The following is a 25,216-nucleotide window of genomic DNA, read 5'->3' as shown; positions in this document are numbered from 1 at the left end:
GGGAGCAGTGGGTGGCAGGAGAGGTCTGCGCGCCATGTGGGACCCTCCTCCGGTGGCCGGGGAGCAGCCGGGGATCGAACCTGTGCCGCAGAGGCTGCGGGCAGCCATGCAACCCAGCGCTCAACCGCTGCGCCACCGGGGAGGCCCGGTGATGGAATTTTAAATCATGCATTTTGAATAGAAAAAAATCTTTTAACAATAATAATGACAATAACACCTGGAGAACATCATAATCACAGCTGACGTTTTTTGAATATGTACAATGTGCCAGGTACACTGCCTGGGCTTTCTGTAGGGTCTCATTTAATCTTTACAAGATTCTGTTTCACAACTGAAGAAAGAGAGTCTTAGCAAGCTTAAGTGATTTTTTCCAGGTTCCAGGTAGAACTGGGATTCAGACCTGACTCAAGCTCTTTGCTCTAGAACCAGGATGCAGGTTGAGGATCTCTCTGCCTCAAGGCCAAGTCTGAGCCAGCAAAGGCACAACATTCACTGCTGCTCTCCTGTATCACAAATGTGGGCATGTTCCTTCAGTTCCCACCTAAGCTGATTATCTCAAGGATGATGGAAACTTAAGGAAGGAATCAAGGACTCATCTTTTGAGCATACATTGCCTTCATAACTTGTTCAGTATATGCTTGCAGATATTTTATTATTATTCTTTTTAAAGATTAATTTTATTTATTTATGCATATAAGAGCTGGGGTGCAGGCCACAGGTGGAGGGAGGGTGAGAGGATTCACCAGAGACAGAGTGGGGAGCAGAACAGGTAGGTTTACTGAAATACACTGCTGAGGGGAGCAGTGTGTGAGACAGGAGAGGTGTGTGAAACATGAGAGGTCTGCTGCGCCATCGGGGTTAGCTCCCTGGCTGGGGATCGAACTCATGCTGCAGTGGCTGCCAATAGCTCAGTAGTGCTGAGGCTTAACTCCTTGCACTACCAGGGAGGCCCATTGTGGATATTTTATTAAACTATTTTGAGAATAGGAAGTTGGACTCAGATCTGGACTAAAAAGGAACAAAAGAACCCATGAGTCTCCCAGAAATAATTGCACTGAAACCAAACTCAAAGGAATCAAAGCCCAAATACTCACCCTGGAGAGAAGGTTGCCAACACCTTGAGAATTCTGAACCAAATGCTTAGAAATCTGGAAAATTAAGGTCTTCATGTTACTGTCGAGTTTTCAGCTGGTTTGTCTTTTCAGGGTAAATCTCTCATTCTTTATAATTTTTATGAATTATCTTGCACCAAAAAAATGGCTTAGTGTTAGAAACAACCTATTATTTTTATAATTCAACCACAGGAAATCTGAAGCCCAGAGAAGTAAAGGCCCAAGGTCACACAGGAATGTGAGTGACCTTTTGATCTTGGGGACGCTGTGTGAATCGTTCTACAGTCATTGCCAATGAGTCTTGTGCTACTGCCTCATTTTCAGAGATTACTGAGACATAAGAGAAATTAAGTAATTTCTCTTCACAGATGAATGGTTTTCAAGTCAGAAGCTAAATATATCTGGTTCTTAGCACTACATCACAACTGGTCACACTTAACATTTTGAACATTTTTGATTCATAACTACTTGTATAATTAAGGCCTAGATGAAAAGATTCATATGGGATATGTAAATAAAAGTTGCTGGTTGGTTGGCTGGAGAGTGTTCTCATTATAAGAGGGAGGGGCATAGGCAAAGGAATCAATGAGTATCTGTACTATTAGTGGTCACTGAAGAGAAGTCAGTTGCAAACACCAACAGGAGAAATCTATGTTGGCATAATACAAAGAATAATAACAGTGATGATTAATAGGCAACACTTACAGAGACTTACTATGCTGTGCCAAGCATTGGTCTGAATGCTATATATGTATTTAAACCTCGTTAGTACCCATATCAACCCTATGAATATGGAACTATTACTTTTCTCCCCAGGGAAGTTAAACAAATTGCAGATTCCCAAGGTCAGAGGTAATAGGTGGTGGAAGGGGATCTGGCATGATCTAAGATCAGTCGAGAGCTGTGGCTGAATTTTAGGGAAGAGAAATGAGCAGAACTGGAAATGTAGCTCCCCAACATTCTTACAGGGCTCATTCACTGTCCTGCTAGGGGTGTAATCTAAAAGGCACGGGAGTAGAAACATGACATAGAACCCCCATAGTGAGACTCTCATAAAGCAATGAAATGTGGGTATCACCAACCCTGAGCTCTGCTCACCTCCTCGGTGGACAGAGTAACATTGAAAGCCCCAGCGGCAAAATGAGCGAAGGAGGCAGATTTCAGGAAATACTCGGAGATTCCAAAGTAGAGCATGGAGTCACTGCGATTGGGGAGCTCGAAGGGAGCTGGTGAGAAGGGGGGGTCTGCGAGGTTCTCCAGTGGGTAGAAAACGCCCTGTGGGGAAACAGAGAAAGACCGATGTCTCAGTGGAGACTCAAATGTGCAGAACCAAGGGCGGTGGGCCTGCTCTAGTCAGAATAAGAAAAATTCTAGAAACTCAGTAGGGATTTAAAAATGAGGCTCTCTCACTCCTTGACTAGTGAACATATTTCAAAGTTGTGCTGACTCCTGAGCGTATCTGGTGGTATCTATATGGTGAGAAGTCCCTTGTCGGTCCTTTTCTCAGAGAAAGGAAGTCAGGTACATTTTACTGGAGGGGATGGTTCTGAACTGCTCCCAAGGTGCCTTGCAGTGATGCCACACCCTTGACCTTTAAAATTGGGGAGTGTTGAGCATCTGGGGCCACAGAAAGATGCAGAGGGCCCAGGACTTTAAAGGGTTTACAGCAGTTATTGCGGTAGTCCTAATGCTATTCTCATTCTATAAGGTGTTATTATGAAATGGTGTCTTGTGTGACATTTAACTGATTTGAATGACTCTGAGTGACTGAAATATAAGCCAATATGCATTTTAAAAAATAATGTTAGCTCTGGGGCAAAATTAGACATCGTTGATTTTTCCAGATTTTGCAAATCCCATTTTCATGTGCTAATGACCCTGACAGAGGTCAGCAGCCTTCAGTTAATGGACTAACCTAAGAGTTAGGAATGGAAGTCTCAATAAGGGGAATCTACTGCTATCTCATGGTCTTAGCCTCAAACCTATGCCTAGAGACAGAGATCTCATGATATTTTAGCTGAAGAAGGCAGATGCATACTGTGCAGTCCAAATGATCATTTCCCAATCAAGAGGATATTCAATCCTTTGAAACAGCACACACGTGAGGTGATCGCTTGAAAGGAAATTAAATTATTGGAAGAGCATGTAGTTAAGATTTCCTCCTGCACATAATACTTGTTCCTGAATCCTGGCTTCTGATAACCAGAGTGAAGACTCTGAACAGGATGAAGTTACCTTCAAATTCAGGTCAATGTGATTCTCAGTAATTTCTGGAGAACTGATTAGGGAATAATCCAGCACAGTATAGTCATCAATCTTGGTTAAAACTAAATCACAAAGAAAAGAAGAAAATTTATAATCACTAAAGGCTCAGTGTAACATGACCAATGTCCAAGAACAGTATACTTTTTACATCTCTCTTGTTTAAAATAACAATTACTCTATTTCTTAAGCAATACATGCTCACTTTTCAAAACCCAGGAAAAGTAGGTAAGTTAAAAGAAGTGAGCATGCTTCTTAATCACATCATGCTGGGAGAAATATTAAATTTTAAAATCAATTAAAATTTGGGTGTAGGGCCACCCTGGTGGTGCAGGTAGTTGAGCGCCACACTGTGAGGCTGTCTGCAGCCTCTGCAGTGTGGGTTCGATCCTAGCCGGCCGGCAAGAATCCCACATGGCGCTGCAGACCTCTCCTCTCATGCCCGCTGCTCCTTTCAGCAGTGTATTTCATCAGTCTACCTATTCTGTTCCCCGCTCTGTCTCTGGTGAATCCTCTCACCCTCCCGCACATCTGGCCTGTACCCCGGTTCTTGTACAAAAATAAATAAATCTTAAAAAAAATTGGGGTGTATATCCTTTGATACACTCATATCCAATGCATATATACTTCTTATTTTAAAAAGAAAGTTAGACAAACAAAAGTCACTTATGAATTTTAATACACATATGCCATGTTGATATAATGAGCGAAGACTTTCAAGTTTTACTCCCTCAAGTTTTATTGATTTGCCAATTGTTTGCATGGCTATGTAATACTGGGGCTCAACTTTACATCTCAACATGAGCACACGTCCTCACTCACCCCCACTAGTGCTCCAGGCCCACACACTATCACTCACCCTCCACCTCTCCCCTGTTGTGGCCACTCTATTTTTCATACCCTACGGGTTATTTTTGTTGAGTTTTGCCAATTTCTTTTCTTGATACTCTGCAAATGAGGGAGAAACCACCCTGGAATTCCCATGGAACTAGGACTTCACTTTTTACAAGGACTATGGATTCTGTTGCAACTAGAACTATTTTTCAAAAAGGAAATGTTGAGAGAATTCTCTAAATTGGAGAGGCCAAGGGAATGCTCAGGGACAGTGCTACCAATTCAAGTCACTTTTTGTGTTATCACTTTCAGAGCAAAGCAGGCCAGTGGACAGGGGGAGGCAGGTGGGTTCTCAGGAAGCAGGGATTTCGGGTTGAGTCAGGCGTATGTGCAGGGGCACAAGGTGAGGGGTGCTGAGTGCAGGGTGCAGGGTGCTGACATCTGCACATACTACATTGTGATCCCCACCGGCCTAGTTTCCATCACCCCCACCACAGCCCCCTTTACTCACTTCGCCTGCCTCGCACCACCCCCTTCCCTTCTGGTAACCAACATTCTGTTGTCAGAATCTACGAGTTGGCTTTTGCTTTCTTTTGTTTGTTCATCTGCTTTGCTTTTTTATGTTTAACGTAGGCGTGAATTCATATGGTATTTGTGCATTCCTGTCTAGTACGAACAGACAGAAGCCGGAGGCACCTGCTTAAAACATAAGTCAGAGCACGTGAACCTTGCCCAGCACTCTCTAAAGGTTTCCATCTCAGGCTAAGTACCTGCCTTCACAGTGACCTGCACACCCTGAAGACCTAACCAGTGCCTTCCTCCCCTCTGACCTCATCTGCTACTCTCTCCCCCATTCCCTCTGCTCTCGGGGTGTGCCTTCCTCACAGTTCCCCCAACACACCAGGCATGCTTTTGTTCTGGGGCCTTGGAGCCTATGGTTTCCTTCACCTGGAATGCAGACCAAGGAGAGGCTCACTCCCCATGAACCCCTATTTCCTTAGGGTTCTTACTCTAAGGCCACTTAAGGTCACCTGCTTAGGGGGGTTTAACTGGAAACTTCTCCCCACCTCCTTCCCTGCTTTATTTTTCTTCTTGCCACTTATCACCAGGATGCCATAGATTTTACTTTTTAATCTTGCTTGCTGTCTGTCTCTTCCCACTAGTCTTACAAGGGCAGGGACTTCTGTCCCTTAGGCTTCCTGCTGCATCCCCAGCACTAAGAACAGTGCCCAACCTATTACAGGCATAAGTATACCATCAGTGAATGAATGGATGGGATGCAGAGAGATACATCCAAAAATATCATGTGAGCACAGAGGAGCCAAACTTTGGGGTACAGGCTGTTGGGTAAGCTTTCTTGGGAGAGATTTACTTGAGCTGAGTCTTTTAACACTTTTTTTTTTTTTTAATAGAGGCATGTTTTTATTTATTTATTTATTATGTTTGTTTGTTTGTTTGTTTTGTTTATACATGCACTGGGTACAGTCAGAGGCGCGGGAGGGTGAGAGAATTCACCAGGGCCAGAGTGGGGAGCAGAGCAGGCAGAAGGACCGAAGCACACTGCTGAGGGGAGCAGCGGGTGGCAGGAGAGGTCTGCGCACCATGTGGGATCCTCCTCTGGTAGCCGGGGAGCAGCCGGGGATCGAACCGGCGCCGCAGAGGCCGCGGGCAGCTTTGCAACCCAGCGCTCAACCGCTGCGCCACCAGGGAGGCCCTTGAGCTGAGTCTTATAAGATAAAGAGAAGAGACCAGGAAAGGGGATGACCCGGGGGTAGGGAATGGAAGGGGCTGTATCTCTCAGGACCCTTAGCACACCATTGGCAAAGAAATAGGTATGGAATAAATACTCACTAAATGGATGGATGGAAGATAAAGCTTCTGTGGGCAGAAAGGACAGCATGAGCAAAGGCCAGAGAAGTGCTTTGATTGGGGGAGCAAAGACAAAGCTGAGAGAGGTCAGTAGGAGCCAGAGCATGAAGGGCAGGATAATCCATTTGGACTTGAACCTGAAGACAGCGGAGGAGACACTGGTGAGAACCAGCGGGGAATAACCCAGATCAAGGTTGGCATTCATCATCCTGAAGAGGATGCATTCAGTGCCAGAGCTGGAATGAAAGTTTCAGAGAGATTAACTCTGGTTTGCATCGTGTTCCTGGAGTCACCCTCCTGCAGTGAGCAGTGGAGCAGCAGCAGAGATCTGCCCTGCACAGGCCCTGTCCTCCCACACACCTTCTTATGGTTCCTGCGTATGGAGCAAGATGCAGGTGGAGGAGCAGAGCTATAGCCTGCCTTGAAAAGCAACTTGGAGCGTGCCAGGGTTTGAAGGTGGGATGCCAACCATCCAGGAGAGATGGTGCCAGACTCACCTTCCAGCATGCTGAGATTGGTTTTCAGAGCTTCCACCTCATTTGTGATGATGGGACAGAGCTGGTCATAAAAAGGAATTAAGAAAAAAACGCAAGTCATCATATGATACTGGAAACATCCACTTGTGGGTGGAGACCCTGTCAACAAAGGCCTCTGGTTAGAAGCTGTTCTCCTTTTGGTCATCAAGACTGTCCCATCAATTGGTTGCTGCCCAAAGGCCCTGGGTTATGTCGAATGGGTGGCATGTCCCTGAGTGCTGCTAAATGCCAGAGCCACTGGGACGACACCCGGTTGGTGCCATAAAGAGTGAGCCCCTGGCTTTCCTCTCTGTGGCACGACAGGACAGGTGCCCCATCCGTGCGAGAGCTGTCACACCTGAGGAATCTGCTGAGCCTCCTGACTGCAGGGTGCTGCCGCCTCCTCCCTCTGCCAGCAGCAGTGCCAGCTGGGAGTGGTCACAGCTGGGCCCTCTCCTTTCCTGCTGGGCTGGTTTGAGAGCCCATTCCACGAGACATCAATGCAGCTCAGAAGCCCTTTTGGGGTTCAGTCTTGAATGATATTCAAGTGCATCTTCAGGGAGGGGAAGAGCTCCATCTGTGGGCCTGCTGTGTGCCCACCTGGGCTAAGTGCTCCACGGGTGGTTCCTAACAGAGGCTTGGGAGGCAGCCTGGGGCTGAATTCCTTGGCGAGTTACTTGTGTTCTCTGTCTTCCTTTGCAACATGGGGGTGCAAGATGCATGTACTCCTCAGATTGTGGTGAGAGGAAGGGTATTCCATGTAAAATAGCCCAGCTGGTTGTAAGCATTCAGTAAATACCAGCTGCAGTTATTTTAACCCCATGCCATCCTTACTGCCCCCGAGGTAGGCACTCCTGTTTCCGGTTTACAAATGGGAAGACTGAGACTTAGCAAGGCAAGGCGAGTTGCCAGGAGCTACATTGCTAGGATTTGAAATCCGGTCTGACAGCTAGAAAGCTGTGAGGGTGAACATTCACTTCTGTTTCCAGTGGCACTGAGGGGCGCATAGAGGCAAAAAAATTTGGGACTCTGAGCCAGGAGTAAACTCCAGGCAGACTTAACCTTTGGTTTCTGGACAGAGGCCAAAATACCACATTTCATTTCAAGCAGAGAGTTGAAGGTGTGTGGGGTGCCTGAAGGTGACTCCCTGCAGGGTTTCCCAGTCTCTCTTGAATATCCACACTCAGTTGTCTGGTCAGGTGGAGAAAGACTGTGAACTTTAGGGAACCCCGACCAGTGGGCTGATCTCGTTAGACAAGTTGCTTAGTGTTCTGAGCGCTGATTTCCCCACCGACGTTCCTGACTGGCAGGAGGGAGATGGAGAGCCAGACACTGCTCTTGCCCTACCTTCCAGAAAGGAGTCTCCCTTCCTTCCAGTCCTCTTCACTCTTTCATTGTCTGCCCCAAAATATGGTCCCAGGGAAGGTGTGTCAGGATCGGAAAGAGCAATTCTGATTGTTCTCCCTCCACCAACAGGGGTTTCTGGAATTGAGATACTTGGAGCTTTGGAAGTCCTCGCCATTGATACTGCCCCTACTAGTGGAAATATCCTTTCTTCTCCCCCATTCCTTACCTGTCCAAGCCCTACTTATACTTTAAGACCCAGTTCAAGTCCTGTATCCTCCAAAGAATATCTCCCAGGACACTTCCAGACTCCATTTATTGAATTTTTCTATTTCTCAGTTCAATCTAAGGATCATATAAGTACATATTAAAGTTAAGTCATATTTCACTGACCTAATAAAGCTTATATATTAATTCCTTTTACATATCCCAGCAAGCCCTAGCCTAGTGCTAATAAACAAACTCTACTTGATTGTGGAGGCAAGCATGTGTGTGTGGGGGGGTGCTATTTGGTCATCTCCAGCCCCATCACAGTATCTGATACACAGAAGGCACTTGAGAAAGTGTTACTAAGTTGCAAAGGATAATATGTGTGAAAATGCCTAGTATGGCACCAAGCACACAGTAGGTGCTCCATAAAGGTTTTTTTGACTAAGAATTAATTACAGGACAGCAGAACTGATAAAAACTGATGGGTTTTTATCACAGTTGTGTAACCTCGAAAGACTTACCATTTCATTTAAATTCTTTAAAATGGGTTTTTCCATGGGCTCAGCAAAGGAATTATACAGGATGCTTTGGGAAAAAGGAAAGACGAAGGGCTTAGTTGGGGACCATAATCTGCTGGTACAAACCTCCCCTAGAGACCACCTGGGGATCCAGCCCCAGATGGGCCACTGCCCCCAGAGGACTCTCACTCACCTGAGCTCCCCAGAAAAGGAGACGTGGGCATGGCTCACTTGGGCGTAGCAGTCTTGGAGCTTCAGGATTGGGTGGCCAAAGTCATTTCTGGCCAAGATCACGATACCAGTGAAGTATACCCCAGAGAGAAATAGATCAGCTCCCCCTGAGTCTTGACTGTTGAGAGAAAAAGTACAAAGTTAGTGACCCAAGTCTGGGCAGTGTGGAGATGTGTCTTGTTTCTCTGATTACCAATGGGCTCTAAACTCCAGGAGTAAAGGAAAGGTGTCATGTTCATCTCTGGTTCCTACAACAAGAGGGGCGCAGTGGGTGCTGAATATTTACTGACCATAAAAGCAGTAAATCCGTGAATGGTGACAACTTTAGGAACTTTGTGATCATCTCATGCTCAGTGCCCTGCCCTGCCCTGGGTTGTTTCGAGAGACAACATGGGGGTTGAGGATTTAGGGGGGCACAGAGGCAGAAGTGACATTTCGATGTAGCCTGGGAAGTCTTTGAGACAGTGGACTACGGTTATTCATCTCTACGTTGACACTACATGGGTGATGAGTCAGCAAAGTAATGAATGAATACTTGAGTCTACGTTACTTATGGGGGAATGTGTTAATCCTCCACAGTCTACAGGACTGGAATTCTTGAGATGGGAATAAACCACCCTTTACAAACAGACACAGTAGGCACTCAATAAACAGCTGTTGTAATGGCCGAATGAACGTGTTATATGGGGCACCTAAGAAAGCTGACTAAATATTACACCAGGACACTGACTTGCACATGGTGGTTGGTCTGTCTGTAAGTGATCTTGAGTTTGAGTCCTCTTTTCTATGTGAGGTGCAAAGACCTTTTGATGGGGGGCGGGGGTTGGACTTAGTTGGACTCCCACTGTTCGACCTCATGTGAGGCTCCCTTTCCTGCCAGCTGTCCCTACAGATGGGGAGTGTGTTGAATAATGGGTTCGAGAGCACACAGCGACCTGGAGACTAACACGCCGAGCACTTCTCTCTCACGGTCAGGGATTTCTAGCACTTAGGAAATCTTAAACGACATTTTGATCAGTTGCCATATCTTAAGGAAAGGGATGCTTTCAGCCCCCGCCCTCCCCATCCGACCCTAACTCTACCTCCCCCAACAGAGATTTCCTGATTTAAATCTCTGCTGGAAAAAGTGCTCTTAAGAAATACTGTTAATGATAGAGGGAAAGAAGCCTAACATTAAAAACATCAGCAAAACTATACACTTTCAATTTTGTTGCATCTGCCCCCAGAGCTGCAGCAGACTTTTCCATGGGACACTTACAAAAGGGGAGACCTGACTTCCCAGTCTGTGCTGATGTTGGCAGTACCGTGGTTGGTCAGCGCCTTGATCCCCACGCCAGGCACAAAGGCTAACGAAGTATTTGGAAATGAAAAGACACTGATTTTTATGCTGCAAAACAAGAAACAGGGGAGTTAGTGCAATTCTTCCAGCACATGTCGAATGAGTAAGAAAAGATAGGAGATGCTGTTGTACAACACCCAGCAGATGACGGGCAGCTGTGAGTTTTTTTTTTTTTTTTGCATTTTTAAAATTTTATTATATATATTTTTTACATAATTTTTCATTGTTGCACAATGTATGCACTTTCATCTTGGTAATAGTCCCCATACAATTCCCCCCAACACCCCCCCTCCCCATTTTCTACTGAGGAAGGAACCTCAGGTCTGCAGTGTTGCTGCCTCTGGGCACTGCCTTCTACTTCCCCTCCAGCCCCTGCCAGGGAGCCCTTGGGTCAAGTCTACCCTCTCGTCCTCAAGGGGGGAAATGAACAAGTTTAGAAGCAGATTTTCAAATAATCTACTTTTTTTTAACTTTTTTTTTAAAGACAGAAAGAGATCCCATATTGTCCTTATTATTTTTTTCCTTCAGCAGTTCCAGTGTTTCTCAGTGAGGGGGAGGTATTAGTATCTCAGATGGGACAACTGTTTTTGCAGAAGACTATTACATACATCACAGGTCATTTGGTGGATGTACCAATGAGAGGTGGTCCTCTATCATTGCAACAACCCAGTGGGCCTTCTTGTTTCCAAAAGCCCTCTTTGTGGACAGTATGTTCCCTAGTTGAGAAACTTATGTTAGTGTTAGCATTTCCTAGGATTTTCTGAACCATCAAATAGGTAACTAAGAGGCAGTAGCTTACATGAAATCTGTATAGGAAGATGCCCCATGCATATAGTAATATATTATTGTTACGAACATTGAGGGATTATTACCAGCCAGACACTGTGTGACAAGACCTTACATGCAATAGCTCATTTTAACCCTCTCAATAATCCTATGAGGCTGTTGCTGTTTTTTGCAATTTGCCATCTAGAGAGAAGATAAGAAACTCAGTGAGAGTCATATAAAGAAGGAGAACCAGACCTGGAGGTTTTCCCAATCTGTCTTCAGACTATGTTTATAACCACTAGCCTCCTGTTATGTCACATACTGCGCAAAGCATACTCAACTTGGAGTTAAGTATTGTGCTAGCTGGACAATCTTAGGGAAAGCGCATAACCTCTTTCAATCAATCACTCCAAGAAAGTATTCCTCAAAAGGAGGACAAAATGAGGTCATTTGTGCCTAACTGTGGTACAGGAGAAAGGCATTTTTAAACTAGGGTTAGGAAGAGTCTAAAACATAGATGTGGTATTGATAAGAAATGTTTCATTAAAAAGCTTCTGCACAGAGAAACTTGCATCGAGACAAAAACACACACTATTGGGAGAAGGTATTTAAACATCATATATCCGACAAAGGATTAATATCCAAAATATATAAGGAAATCATAAAACTCAATAGTAACAACAAAAAAGAACATGATCAAGAGATGGGCAGAACACTTGAATAGACACTTCTCCAAAGAAGACACGCAGAAAAGACACACCTGACAAGATGTAGCTTATCTCTTATTAGGAAAATGCATATTGAAACCACAACAAGTGATCACCTTACACCTGTGAGAACACTATTATCCAAAGGAAAAGAAGCCACAATATTGGCGAGTAAATGGGATAAAAGATGTGTACATGATTGGTGGGAAGGTAAATTAGTGCAGCCATCATGGAAAGCAGTTGGAGATTCCTCAAAAAATTAAAAGTAGAAATTCCATATGATTCAGTCATCCTACTTCTTGGTATTTACCTGAAAAAAATACAACTGCAGCAACAAAAAATAGTAAATAAAAAATTGAAGATATATGTACTCCCTTTGTTTATCACAGTTCTAGTTACTTTTTACATTTCTAAAAGGACAGGTTTATTAAGAAAAGGAGAAAGAGTTGCTGTTGCTTTTGAAAGGAAAAGATTTGTGAAAGAAACACCTGCATAGACACAGGTAGGCAGCCATGGGATAAGAGCCTCTGTTGCAGCATTATTTATAATAGCCAAGAGCTGGAAACAACCTACATGCCCATGGAGAGATGAATGGATAAAGAAGCCGTGGCATATATACACAATGGAATACTACTCAGCTATAAAAAAGATGAAAATGTGCTATTTGCAACAATATGGATAGATCTAGTGGGTACTCAGTGAAATAAGTCAGGAGAAAGACAGATGCTATTACTTCACTCATAAGTGGTGTATAGAGAAAACAAATAAATGGATGAATTAAACAAAAGTAAACTTTTAGACTATAAGAAACAGGACATACCTGGCCTTAACATTCATTGGAATATCATTCATTGGAGTATCTACTATGCCTAGAACAATGTCTCAACACATAGTAGGTATTCAATAAATTCTTGCTCTGTGACTGACTCTGTTACAGACTAGTGCCCTCTGCCAGGAACTGTCCCCAGGTTTCCTTCCCAACCCCCCCCCAAAAAAAAAACCTCTTAGTTTTATGGGACTTAGTTCATAGAATATTATCCTGGAGAGCAGGGTATTTATTGCTCCAAAGGGCTGGGATAGCAGGGAATTATTGCTGGATTGATAAAACATTGGGGCAAATTGTGAATCACAGAGAATTCAATTTCATAAAAGTATCTTCACATTTGTCACAACATCTGAATTTCACTGTTCAGTGATTTTGATGGTGGAAGGGATTATAACTGCCACCAGAAATCCTTGTGGGAGGAGAAATTTATTGATTAGAAATTGTTTTGAAATGCATTTAGAGTACAAGGGGGAATTCTTTGGTAGTTAGGAATGGGTGAAACTGCTTGCAGGGGGAGAAACTCATTGCTCCAGAAAAGGGTGGTCCAGATAACACAAGGACAGAAGGCCCCGGGCCCTGTGCCCCAGTCCTGGGACGCCTGAAGGCTGGACTACAGTTGACTGAAATAAGATAAGTCTTGAGTTGAGGGTGAATTCCATATCTAGGCTTATGTGGGCAGGGGCAGCAATGGGTACAAAAGGACAAGAATTTCATTTTGAATTCAAAGGGCACAGGGGCCACAGCTGACATGAGCACCGAGTTAGAATTCTCACTTTAGGAAGCAGGTGAGCATGTCGAGCCTCCAAGCAGACACGCCAGGTGCCCGCGACCCTTGTACAGTGGAGATAAGACTTGGGCCCAGGTGTGCTGACTCAAATGTCAACTCTGTCTCTTCCTCTTGGCTCGAGCATCTGCTAAGCCTCCCACCGAAGGTCAGAGAGCCTCCCTTCTGGGTCCTGGTGTTAGAGCAGACGACCATGCCTAGGAAGGGCACCCTCAACCATGCCTGAGGTTTTAAAGATTAATTTTGTGGCGAAAAAAAGCTGCTCTTCTCTTTTACTTACTTTGTTGTTGTGGGTTTTTTTTTTTTTTTTTTTTTTTTTGTGGGACCCTCACTGGTGGCCAGGGATTGAAGAGGCTGCAGGCAGCCTCGCAACCCAGCGCTCAACCACTGCACCAACAGGGGAGGCCCTCTTTTTACTTACTTTGAAAAGTTGTAGTTCACATAGTCAACCTTCAGAAATTCAAGGGATTCAGAACCTTCTAAATCTGGGATGTCTTTTTCTTTCACCATTTGCTCGATCATTTCCATTCCAACTTGCACGCCTGCGAAGCAACCAAAGGAAGTGTTACTAATAGTAACAGATACGATAGCAATGTGAATCTTTAGCCGCCAGAGTGAAATTTAGGAAGGCATGCTCTTAGACGCTTAGAAAAGAGCAGCCCTATCAGATGCAGATCATTGCTCCTGCTTTACCGATGGAAAGATGGGTCCCCTGAAAAGCTAAGGGACTTGCCCAGGTCCCCAGAGAGAGTTTGCATAAGAGGGTTTCCTTATGTGGCCAGGGCTCGAGAACGCTCCCATGACAGTGGGATAGGAAAAGTACAAAATGTCTCATTATTTACATTTTACAGAGGAGAAACCAAGTTTCATAGAGGGTTAATTTTTTGCCTATATCACACAAGTAAGAACTGGGCAATCTGGCTCCATGCCTTCTAGTTGGTCCCAGAAAGGTATTCCACAGGCCCCTTTCCCATGATCTGTAAACTCAGGAAATTTTGGCTGGAGGCCCCATGGCCTGCTGGAAACTCTTGACATTTTAATAAAAGACTGAGTTGTGTGTGTGTGTGCGTGTGTGTATCATCTTTTTCATGGGAGTGGGGCCCATTTTCGTCATTTTCTTAAAGGACTCCAGCACTCCCAAAAGGCTAGTGACCCCATTTTGTTTAATTCTGGATTAAACCCATCTTTATATGAAGGTACTGCACAGCACGTTTCTCTGTGCTATTGGAGATAGAAGCCCCCTTCCTTTTGCATTAAAGAGCTCGAGAGCGGAATTTACACAGTAATGAAAATGATCTTTTAATTTTAACCTTCAGTAGAAGGAGATGCTGCCTTTTGCCCTTTACTTTGCAGCTTAAGCTCATTTCCATATATCCCAATCTTGTTAAAGATGGAGAAGAGCAGTTCTTATCTTGCGTAATGCTGCGATTCATGCTATAAGTGGGGATGTCAGGACAGAGTGTAAAGCTGGAACCAAAGGCACCATTCGAAGCTGAGCTTTGAATCCCAACATGGTCACTTACTAGTCTGTGACTGCACATTACCAAAAATCTCTCCCTTACCTTAATCTGGGGACAGTAGTAACCTTGGAAGTACTGTTGATATGTGCGGAAGTAACAGCAGCCAGTATTTGTTGGAAATTTGCTGTTGCCACACCTGTTCCAAGTGCTTTATATGTGTTCATGCATGCACTTCCTATAATAATCCAATGGGTAGCTACTGCTATTATTATTTCCATTTTAATAATATCTTATAGATGCTACCAGTAAGAGGTACATTAAATTTTTTCCTGGAAAGATGTAGGGCATAAATACTTGATGAAATAAAAAATAATAATAATAATTTGTATTGAGCACCTGTCTCAATATATTCTCTATACATTCTCAGGGCAAACCACTGGTATTACAATCCCTATTTCACCTAGGAGGCAGCTGAAGCTCAGAGAGATTCATTAGTTTGCCCAGAGCCCACAGCTAGAGAGAGCCATTGTCCAGTGCTTGGGGGAATGGGGAGGGAGGAGAGGGCATACAGGTTTTGAGATCTGGCAGAGCAGACCTGAGTTGATATCTTGCCTTGGTCCCCTTCTGGCATGTGAGTGGGGACATTTAGCTCAGCCCCTCGAGACTCAAATTCCACCTCTGTAAAATGATCTTCCTAGGGGTGTTACGGAATTGAAGTAACCCGGGCTCCTGAAGCACAGACAGAAGAGCCTGGCTGTCGTAGATGCCAACGGCTCTGACCTCAAGGCGGCCTTCTGCACCATCACAGATGAGCCTCTCTGATCCTCATATCACACCAGACAGAGGCATCATCTTTATATGGGGGGGCGGTGGGGGAGAGAGAGAGAGAGAGAGAAAATCTATGACTGCTTGGCAATGTTTCTCATTAGGGTGATTAGGCAACAGATTCTTTCTGGCCATCTTAGCAGATTCTGTGCACAGAAGCACTTGTCTAAGTCATGACAGAACTAGTATGAGCTTCTGGGTTTAGGTCACAGATTCCACCTGGTGGGTGGGGGTGGGGGAGGCTACAGCCTGGCTTTTGAAAGTACTTGCCTCTACTCACCATAGTCCAGAGCCCGCTGAGTAGCCCTTGCCTTGATTCCAGGGTAAATGGTCTGAGAGGCTGAGATGCAGAGATTCCACAGGAGGAAACATCCCCAGAGCACCTGGACTGTCCTTGTACGCATCTGCAATCAACCAAAGTGTACAGTTTCATTAAATGACTTTCTTATCGACTCCATGCAGGATTTCTAGGTTTTCTCATTTTCATTGCTAACTTCCAGAACTCCCTCCCTCCCTCCCTCCATCCATCCATCCATGCCTGCATGCATGCATATATCAATCAGTCACTCATTGAACATACCAAAATGTATTCCAGCTGTTGAGGATACAAACATGACCTAAGTGTAGCCCTGGACCTCTGCTTTCCACAGACTAATGGGGGAAATCACACACACACACACACACAGAGTTAAAACACAACACAGAATAATGCAACTTGACAAAATAAAAAAGCTTTGCAGTAAACATAAAGATGGGAATAGGCCTGAGGGCCAGTACCGCGGTGGGGAGGGGGTGGGGAGGGGGATTCTTGACTGTTTTAGACTCAGCAGTTTAGAAAGATGGCCTCCAGGGTATGAGGCAATTACCCATCAGCTTAAAAATCCCCTGGTGATTCCCTTTTGCCCAAAGGATGGGGCTTAGGCTCTTAGCACGGCAATCAAGGATTTCAGAACTGGCCCCAGACGTTATTCTAGCCCCTGTCCCTCCTCTCCTGTCCAAAGGGCAGTGTTCTAAGCTGGCCATGCTGAGCTATTTGCTTTTCCTCGATTGGCCAGTTTTCCCATGATTAAGGGCTTTATGTTGAACCATCCTGATGTAAACACGCATGCGTGTACACATTATCTCTCTTTTTTCCTTATTCTCCTACCCACTTCCTCCCTACTTCTGGGTCATGTACCCCCAGGGCCAGTTCCAGACACCTCTGTGAAAATCCCTCTGTGAAAATCCATGGGTCTCTTCATCCTGTCCTGAGTGCTTCTCCACACTACCATTCTTTTTATTTATTTATTTATTTAGTGTATTTTTTACATCATTTTTCATTTTTGCACAATGTATGCATTTTCATTTTGGTTATAGTCCCCGTACAATTCTCATCCCCCTTGTTTTGATCCTACTCCCTTCTCCCTCCCCATAGTGTGTCTCTGGTTTATAGTTGCTTATTGATTTTGATTTTTACTTTAGTATAATTAGTCTTTTTCCTGGTCCCTTATTTAGCTTTTCTTATGTGGCACTGAAGCCATGCCACACATGGTGAGCGTGCAGACAGGCTCACCGCCTCTGCCGCAGGCTCACCACCACCACTGGGGTTTGCAGGAGCCTTCTGACTGGTCTCTGTTCCTGTCCCGCCTCTGGCTATTTGCCACATCACAGCTAGAGGGGGTCTTTTAAAATGAAGTTCAGATCATGTCATTCATGTAAGCCCCACCAGCTGAAAGCCCTCAGGTGGTTCCACATCTTACTTAGGGTAAAAGCCAAAGAGCCCTTCCTCCAGCTACACGGCCCTGCCTGCCTCCACACCTCTGCTTCTCATTGACCTCCTTCCCTCACACACTTCCTTGCTTTAGCACCTTGAACAGTGGCTGCACACACTACGGAAATGGGTCAATACTGAATGATGGATTGAATGACGGGATTAAAGTCCCTTCCTTGAGACTGGACATGGGCCAGGTGTGCCTTTCGAGTTCCCACAACACGCCAGTCATCCTTGATCTTAGTAATGTGCCATTCTGTACTGGGATGGTCTTTGCCCCACTATCACCAGGATTATGTCTAGCTCCTATACCTCCTGAGCCTAGTACAATGTCCGAGGCATAGTAAACACACACACAGACATCTTAATAAATCTCTCCAAGGAGAGGGACCACATCTTCCTGGTGTATAGGAAATGTTCAGTGTATATCTGTTGAATCAATGGACTTGTTATAGGACAGGGAGAGGGGCAGCCCACACCCCGCAAACCTGCCTATTCTAAATGGGTTCTGCCATCCGCCGCATCAACACAAAACACATGAGACTTTAATGGGAAGGAACTTTAATAAAACTAGGAAACAATACAGGTAAGGCAAAGAGTCTAGTTTCTAAATGAAGCACCCAAAGTTACCCGTCCCCTCGTGGGTAAAACTCCATCCACATGGGATCGGCCCAGAACAAGGCCCCAAAGCCTGCTACAAGTCTAAAGCATCTTCCAGTGGGGACCCACAGAAAAGGGTCACAAACAACCGGACAAGCCCGGAAGGAAAAGAGCAAAATCAACATCAAGATAAAAGCTGCCATTGTCACCTCCCCACGGGTCTCATCCACATCTGTGTCACCCAGTCCACGACCAAAAGACAAGCACAGTTTCTTTACGTGTCTCTAGGCTCCATGCGCCTCCTCCAGGTCTCCTGGCTCCATCCTGCTTCCTTCCTCAGTCTCTTCTTCTGCTTCTCCTCTTCCTGCTCAGCTCCACCCTCCCTTGGGTGGGGCAGGGAAACTCCCCCTTTCCTGGGGACCACCCTGTTACAGACTCAGTGGATCAATGTCACTCTATTTCCTTGATGAATGAAGGACAGATACCAGAAGCAAGAGTGACATGGGCTTCTCTTAGTGACAGCCCAGTGAGTAACACATTCATGGGCCTTGCTTCCAGTTCTGGCAGTTTATAATCTGGGTGTGCTCTTGTAGCTGCATTCACACATGCCAAAGACCCACAGGCAAGAGGTGCCCACTGAGTTATCAAACAGATATGAAACAAATCAGAGAAGCATTTGTGGGGGTGTCAAGGAAGAGGAAGTTATGGGAGCCATGCATTTAGAGAGCGGGAGGGGCCAGTCTAGGTGAGGCCAGGAAGGATTGAAGAGGGGCTAGAATTTCACAAATAGACTGCTGGAAAGGGTCATTGTAAGAAGAGGTGTGTGTGTGTGTGTGTGTGTGTGTGTGTGTGTACTCTTTGGCCAAAATAAACAAGAGGCTTGATAAAGGGGATTATGTGGGTTTATAGGTGAGGCTACAGAGGTGGCAACAGGATGATACCGACAAAGGCTGTTCCAGATAACTTCTGAAAGAGCAGAGCAGTCAGCAGAGGAGGGAGTGTCCACGCAGGGCTGCTGGTAGCCTCTCTTGGGCTTTTGTGTGAAATGGGCAAAGGTGCCCTCTGGAGACACACCAGTCTTCCAGCACAGCGTGAAGCCAGGGGAGAGTCTTCTAGGCAAAGCTCACAGTGTAGTGAGGAGCAATGGCTGCTCTGCCCCACTCACCCTTGGGCAGCATTTTGCTGAGTGTGTAAGCTGCCCAGCTTCTACAGTGGGCCTGCACTCGGATTCGTGACTGCCCATGAAGGTAATCTTTCTGGGGAGCCAGGAGGTTGAGAGTTAGGGTCTCTGTAGTACATACATCTACCTTTAGGTCCCAGAAGAGTCTGGCTCAGTCTAAGCTTCAGGGGCTTCCTCTGTGGCCATTGTCCAGAAAAACTGAGCTTTCTGTGTACCATGAATCTTGCCCAAGGCTTTTGCTCATGCTGTCTCCCTTTACTGAGGCCGGCAGAAACACATGAAGATGCAACTGTGCATCCTATAGGTCCATGTCACTTATGTTTATTCTTTCCAGCCCCCTCTCCCTTAATGTCTATCTTTTTTTTTTTAAGATTTATTTATTAATGCATAAAACAACCAGGGTACAGGCCAGATGTGCGAGAGGGTGAGAGGATTCACCAGAGACAGAGTGGGGAGCAGAACTGGCTGACTGACTGAAATACACTGCTAGGGGAGCAGCAGGTGAGACAGGAGAGGTCTGCTGCACCATGTGGGATTCTCGCCAGCTGGCCGGGATCAAACCTGCACTGCAGAGGCTGTGGACAGCTTCACAGCGGTGCACTCAACCACCTGTGCCATCAGGGGAGGCCCCTTCATGTTTATCTTAAACAGCCTTCTGAAGCCATTTCTGACTTCTCTAAGCAAACCTCATTCCTTTATGAACTCTCAGTCAAAAAATATATTCATTCCTGTGTGTAAGCTTATTTCCTTGCTTATGGTCTGTCTCCTCTACCAGAATGCAAGTGCTAGGCAGGCGAGACCTGATGATGGGTCCTGGCAGAATGAATTAGTGAATTCATCCATGATGGACTAGCTCTCACTTAAGTCTTTATATTATAGTTCTTTGTAGAGATGATTGACAAAATTTATCACCTACTTGAATGAATATACTCATCAGAGCAAATGCTGACCCTAGTCTTAGAGCACGGGTGGGGAGGCCAGGCTCATGGGGACATAAGGGGGGTTCAGGGCATTGGGGGTAGATTAATGACTATTTACTCTTGAATACTGGGACATTTCAATATTTAATAGCTCATGGCCTTATGCATCCAGTGTGATGTTTCATTCCTGTGAGTTAGTCTGGATTACATAAAACAACCAATAGAAAGAGCCTGGGCAGCAGTGTTGGGGGCAGGGCTAGGGAGGGGTGGCTGGCATGGTCAGGGCCCAGACAACCCTAAGGGAAGCACAGAAGAATGAGAGCACAAGGGAAGGGGTTGAGGCAGGAGAAGAGGCACCCTGGCCAGGCAATGAGTGCTCTGAGGGTTAGAGGACAAGGGAGGCGTGGAGAAGGGAGTGTGAAGTCCTCCACATTCTGGGAGACCAGGTGATATTAAAAGCTCCTTCTACTCGGTTAGAATAGATGCAGGAGCTAGGCCCAGTTACCATCTGTGCCAGGCCTTCTTGATCCTTTTATTGTCCCGGAGGTAGGCAGAGGTGGGCAGGCCTATGGAAATGAGGGTGATACTCCCAGAGCTCAAGTTAGTGACTATGGATCAACTGGTGTGGAAGTGTTTCCACATTTTAACAAGTGGTGAGATCATCCTGATGAACAGTCCTGCGAATATCATCGTGGGCCAAGAATTGTAAAAGGATGGCTCATCCTGACGCAGACATAAGAGGGCTGTTTTGGAAGAAGAAAACATTTCAAAGCCGTGGAAAGTAATGGGAAAGAAGGGAAGGCCATTAGACTCTATGCAAACCAAGCCAGAATTTATCTCTCGGCTTGGTAAATGGCTGGACCTCAATAAATATTTACCAGCTGATCAAAGATTCTGGTTGGCTAAGAAAGGCTCTAGAAATGTTGAAAAAAATCCAGAAATCCAAGCTAGCATCTAAGTAGCTCTCTGTTTCTCCAGAGAAAAAGCACAGTAAATCAAAGGAGTGATGTTACTTGCTAATGAAATAATGACTAAAATGATGAGTATTATTTATCATTTGTGAAACACACAATTCTTCGGGCTGTACCCTATGTATACTAGGATAATAGGACATAGGACTATTATTCTATGTCCTTTTTTACACTATTGGACACACACATACACAGGCTTACAGTCTCAATGACTTGCCACAGGTGACACTGTAAACCACACACCTACGACTCAAACCTCTATTTCTTCTGGCTCCTAATTCTAGCATTTATAAATTTCTTTTTTCCATGTAAATGACTTGATTAGTGCTAGATTATTTCATTTTCATCTTGTAAACTGTAAGTAGGAATTGTAAGTCAGGATAGCTTGATACTATTTTCTATGTGGAAAAATTTCATTAAGCCACTGGAAATTTTTAAGCATCAAAGTGAAAAATCCCTTTGTATGTCCTTGGGCACAAACAGAATTTTAAATTCCCTTCCAGCAGTAAAAACCTGTTTTTCCTTCTTAGTTAAAGGAAGTTTCTCATGTGGTATACTTTCATGGATATCCAGGAACTCTAAATTGCACATAAAAAAAAGCAGGTTTTCCTCTAGAAATTTTTATGAGTGAATGAAATTACTGGGCTATAAAGGTATGGATTGCATGTAACTTTCAGTTGAATTGTTTGTGAGGATGGTAATTTATGAGCAGGGGAGGAAAGGAACCTTGTCAAGCAAGGAGATGACTCCTAAAAGGTTAAGTAATTTGGCCAACAAGTAAGGGCAGGGTGAGTCGCCTCTTAAAAAAAGGGATACAAGAGGCATTGAACTTTGTCAGCAAGTTACCTATTTTGTTGCTTCTGAGGAATTGCTTCTTTCTAAGATGCTATGTCTCAGAACTCATTACATTCCCATACCGATATATAGACAGAAGAACACTTGTGAAGTAAATGGCCCTTGCCTGTGAGAAATAGGCCTCCACTAGTACAAGTGAAAAAAAGTTCTGAAATTCACATATTGACTCACTAAGCCTGCTTGAGTAGGAGAGATTAGACAGACTCCGGAAAAAATGATCAGAGTGATGAGTGAATGAAACATAGCCTTCCTTGTAGAAGCAGAGATTGAAAAATTAAATTCAGTTGGTTTAAAGATGCTTAGACGGTAGGGATATTTCAACATAATGGTCAAAGAGAGAATGTATGTAAGAAGTCTAAACCAACAGGCATACAATATGGGCAGAAATGGAGACAATTTCAAGGGATTCAGCTCATACATCTGATTTTATAGCAAGGTTTCTAACCAAGATGATCTTGAAGATTCATGGCAAGGCTTTCCTCTCAGTACTCCCTGGTTAACACGGACATGCTTAACAATGCAGGTGAGTGGGCAGATCATTCACTCTGGCAGTATCTAGGTCACTCAAGTGGTTTAAGAGCTGGTTCCAAAGTATAGAGATCAGGGCTGCTTCTTAATCCTAGCCATACCGATTGAAAGACAGCTTAGAGTTTCCAGCTGAAGACTGGATTCCCCCACTGAAATGGAGGTAAAATTAAGTAAGCATTGAGTGATCCTCTTAGCAAGGCTAGGTGGCACAAAACTAACCTTGTCATCCAAACCAACTCACCTTAGAATCATTCACAGTCTTCACTAAACAATCCTCTTGTCTAAGAAGCCTCCAGGTAGGCAAGCATAACAAAAGAGTAGATTCAGAAAAACCCAGACAGACCATAATAACTCAGGATCAGGGCAGCTGACTATTCAGGGTGTCCTACCAGATCTGGGGCTTCTCCAGTGAGAGGGTAATCCCCGTTGGGAGACAGTGCGCTGGCAGAGACCACGAGTTGTCATGATTCTTACCTCAAGCAGAGGAAGTGTCCAAAGCTGGGGAGCACCTTCTTCTCTCTGCCTTTGAAGTCGATGTGCTCTCCACTTGAGCCTTGAACTCAGCTGCCGCAAAGATAATTAAGTCTGAATCATCTAGTGGTGGATTTTTTTTAAATGCCTCTTTCAAAATATGATGCATAGTTGCTTCACTTCAATTACTCAATGGCATGAATGAAACACTACAGTGTCTACCTAGATGAGTAGACAATGCTATCTATGCAATAATTACCTCCCTCAAAACACACAGAGACAGACACAGACACACAGACACACACAGAGAAAGAGACAGAGAAAGAGGTGAGCGTTATGGGTACTTTACGAAAATGATTAAGTCAAGATTTCCAATGTATTGAAAAAAGGTGTCAAAGGCTTGAATTGGAAGAGGAAGCATTTTCCTCTCTGAGATCAAAAGCCGGTTTTTCCTGGTCAGAGTACCTGCAGTGAAAGGCTCCAGGGCTGCCCACAATGCTGTTTGGACAATGCTGGTGGATCAGATTCAGTTCAAAAAACATGAGTCTTGATAATGAGGCTGACCTAGTTACCATCCTTAGTTTCCAGCACAGGACCACAGATGGCCTCTGTAAGTGTCTGCTCCTTTTCAGAAGGTTATTCATGACCTCTGGTCCCAGCATTTCTTTGAAGTAAGTCGGGTGGCTTTGTCAACTATTTTGTAACCTGATATCTTTATTCTAAACCCTGTATGCACTGCTGTCTCCCATGTTGTAGTCATTGCATTTTTAATGGCCAGAGATCTGATTACATGAAGCGTCTTATTTGCAATTTTCTGGGTAAGATTAGGTGACCAACTGTCCTGGTTTTCACAGGATAGAGGACTTTCAGTATAAAGCCAGGAGTCCTGGGAGAAGCTGGGAAGACCAAACTAGGGAGATAGATCACTCTAGCAAGAACAACAGGCTTACCATCACCCACATGCTGATGGCTTTCCTGATTTTTTAAAAAGATTTATTTATGCATACAAGAGCTGGGGTACAGGCCAGTGGTGTGGGTGAGGGGTGGTGAGAAGATTCACCAGAGACAGAGCGGGGAACAGAACAGGCAGATTGGCCAAAGTACACTGCTGAGGGGAGCAGCGGGCGAATCAGGAGAGGTCTGCTGCGCCATGTGGGTAGCTCCCTGGCTGGTCAGGGATCTAACTCGTGCTGCAGAGGCTGTGAATTGCTTCATAGGTTGTGCCTTAACCCCTTATGCCACCAGGGAGGCCCCTTCCCTGGTTTCATACCTAGAGTACCTCAAGATATATTGCCCTATTTAACCCGAATTTTCTTAGGGGTAAAATGGGGCTAGAAATAGTAACTACTCCCATAAGTTCTGGAGAAAAATTGTCTTAGTCCTTTTAGACTGCTCCAACAAAATCCCGGACTGGATAGTTTAGAAATAGTTCTGGAGGCTAGCAAGTCCAAGTTCAAGGTGCAAACACGGTTGATTTGGAGTGAGGGCCCCTCTTCCTGGTTCATCGCTGGTAATTTGTAGCTGTGTCCTCATAAGGTAGAAGGGGCCAGGGGTCTCCCTCGACCCTCTTTAATAAGACACTAATCCCATTTATGAGGGCTCCACAGTCACAACTTAGCTATCTCCCAAAGTCCCTACATACTAACACCATCAGCTTTTAGGATTTCAAGTTATGGATTTTGGGAGACACAAATATTAGCCCACAGCAATAACCTGTGGGAATGTGCTCTTAAAACTATAAGCGCTATAAAATTTCATTTGCTAATATATGGCTATATCAATGGTGATATGAGCCTGTAGACATTCTCCTCATGGAGCCATCTGTTGTCAGTCAGTCCAGATGAATACATTCATTAACTCAGCAAGTATTTATTGGGCATCTACCATGTGCCAGGGTCTCTTCAACTAGAAAGACAGAATCCCTGTCCACAAGAGGTTTAAGTTTTAGCAGATGGAGAAAAAAATAAACAAGTAACAAAAGAGGTAAAAAAAATAGATTGTGACATGTATTATGAAGAAAATTAGGAGATATGGTTGGTGAGGTGGTCTTGTAATTAGAGGGGTGATGTAACTGGGGGAGGTGTGCTCGTTTTGTTAGGATGGTCCAGGAAGGCTTCTTAGAGGAGGTAACAATTGAGTTCTGAGCATTAAAAGCCAGGCAGGCAAAGCACTAAAGGAAAATGGTGGAGGCTACAGCAAAGGTGATCCATGCGTTTGAAATGTAGTTAAGGGCAGAAGAGGTGTTAAGAGATCCAAGTGGTGATATCAGTTGGGAAGCTGAAGTTCTGGAGAGAGGTTGGCTAGAAACAGGAATTTCTAAGTCATCATCCTAGAGGT

The 25,216-nt window shown here is 44.7% G+C and overlaps 1 protein-coding gene across 1 annotated transcript in view; it reads right to left on the bottom strand.

Moving 5' to 3' along the window:
* BPIFC (BPI fold containing family C) overlaps positions 1-22,958 on the bottom strand; it is a gene marked incomplete at its 3' end in the record, with an annotated part of 34,486 nt that extends 11,528 nt beyond the window's left edge. The window contains exons 1-10 of the mRNA XM_084255340.1: positions 22,883-22,958; positions 15,885-16,008; positions 13,741-13,861; positions 10,154-10,282; positions 8,858-9,013; positions 8,668-8,731; positions 6,575-6,635; positions 3,348-3,439; positions 2,211-2,387; positions 1,095-1,148 (exon numbers count right to left, since the gene is read on the bottom strand). Coding sequence (XP_084111466.1) covers positions 1,095-1,148; positions 2,211-2,387; positions 3,348-3,439; positions 6,575-6,635; positions 8,668-8,731; positions 8,858-9,013; positions 10,154-10,282; positions 13,741-13,861; positions 15,885-16,008 — 978 coding nt within the window. The 5' untranslated portion in view covers positions 22,883-22,958. The remainder of the gene's footprint in view (positions 1-1,094; positions 1,149-2,210; positions 2,388-3,347; positions 3,440-6,574; positions 6,636-8,667; positions 8,732-8,857; positions 9,014-10,153; positions 10,283-13,740; positions 13,862-15,884; positions 16,009-22,882) is intronic.
* Between the last annotated feature and the right edge of the window lie 2,258 nt (positions 22,959-25,216).

Source organism: Talpa europaea, assembly GCF_964194135.1.
Source record: "Talpa europaea genome assembly, chromosome: 15".
In the NCBI taxonomy this organism is placed as follows: domain Eukaryota; kingdom Metazoa; phylum Chordata; class Mammalia; order Eulipotyphla; family Talpidae; genus Talpa; species Talpa europaea.
The sequence above is the reverse complement of the archived record's forward strand: the minus strand, read 5'-3'. Positions and strand labels throughout refer to the sequence as shown.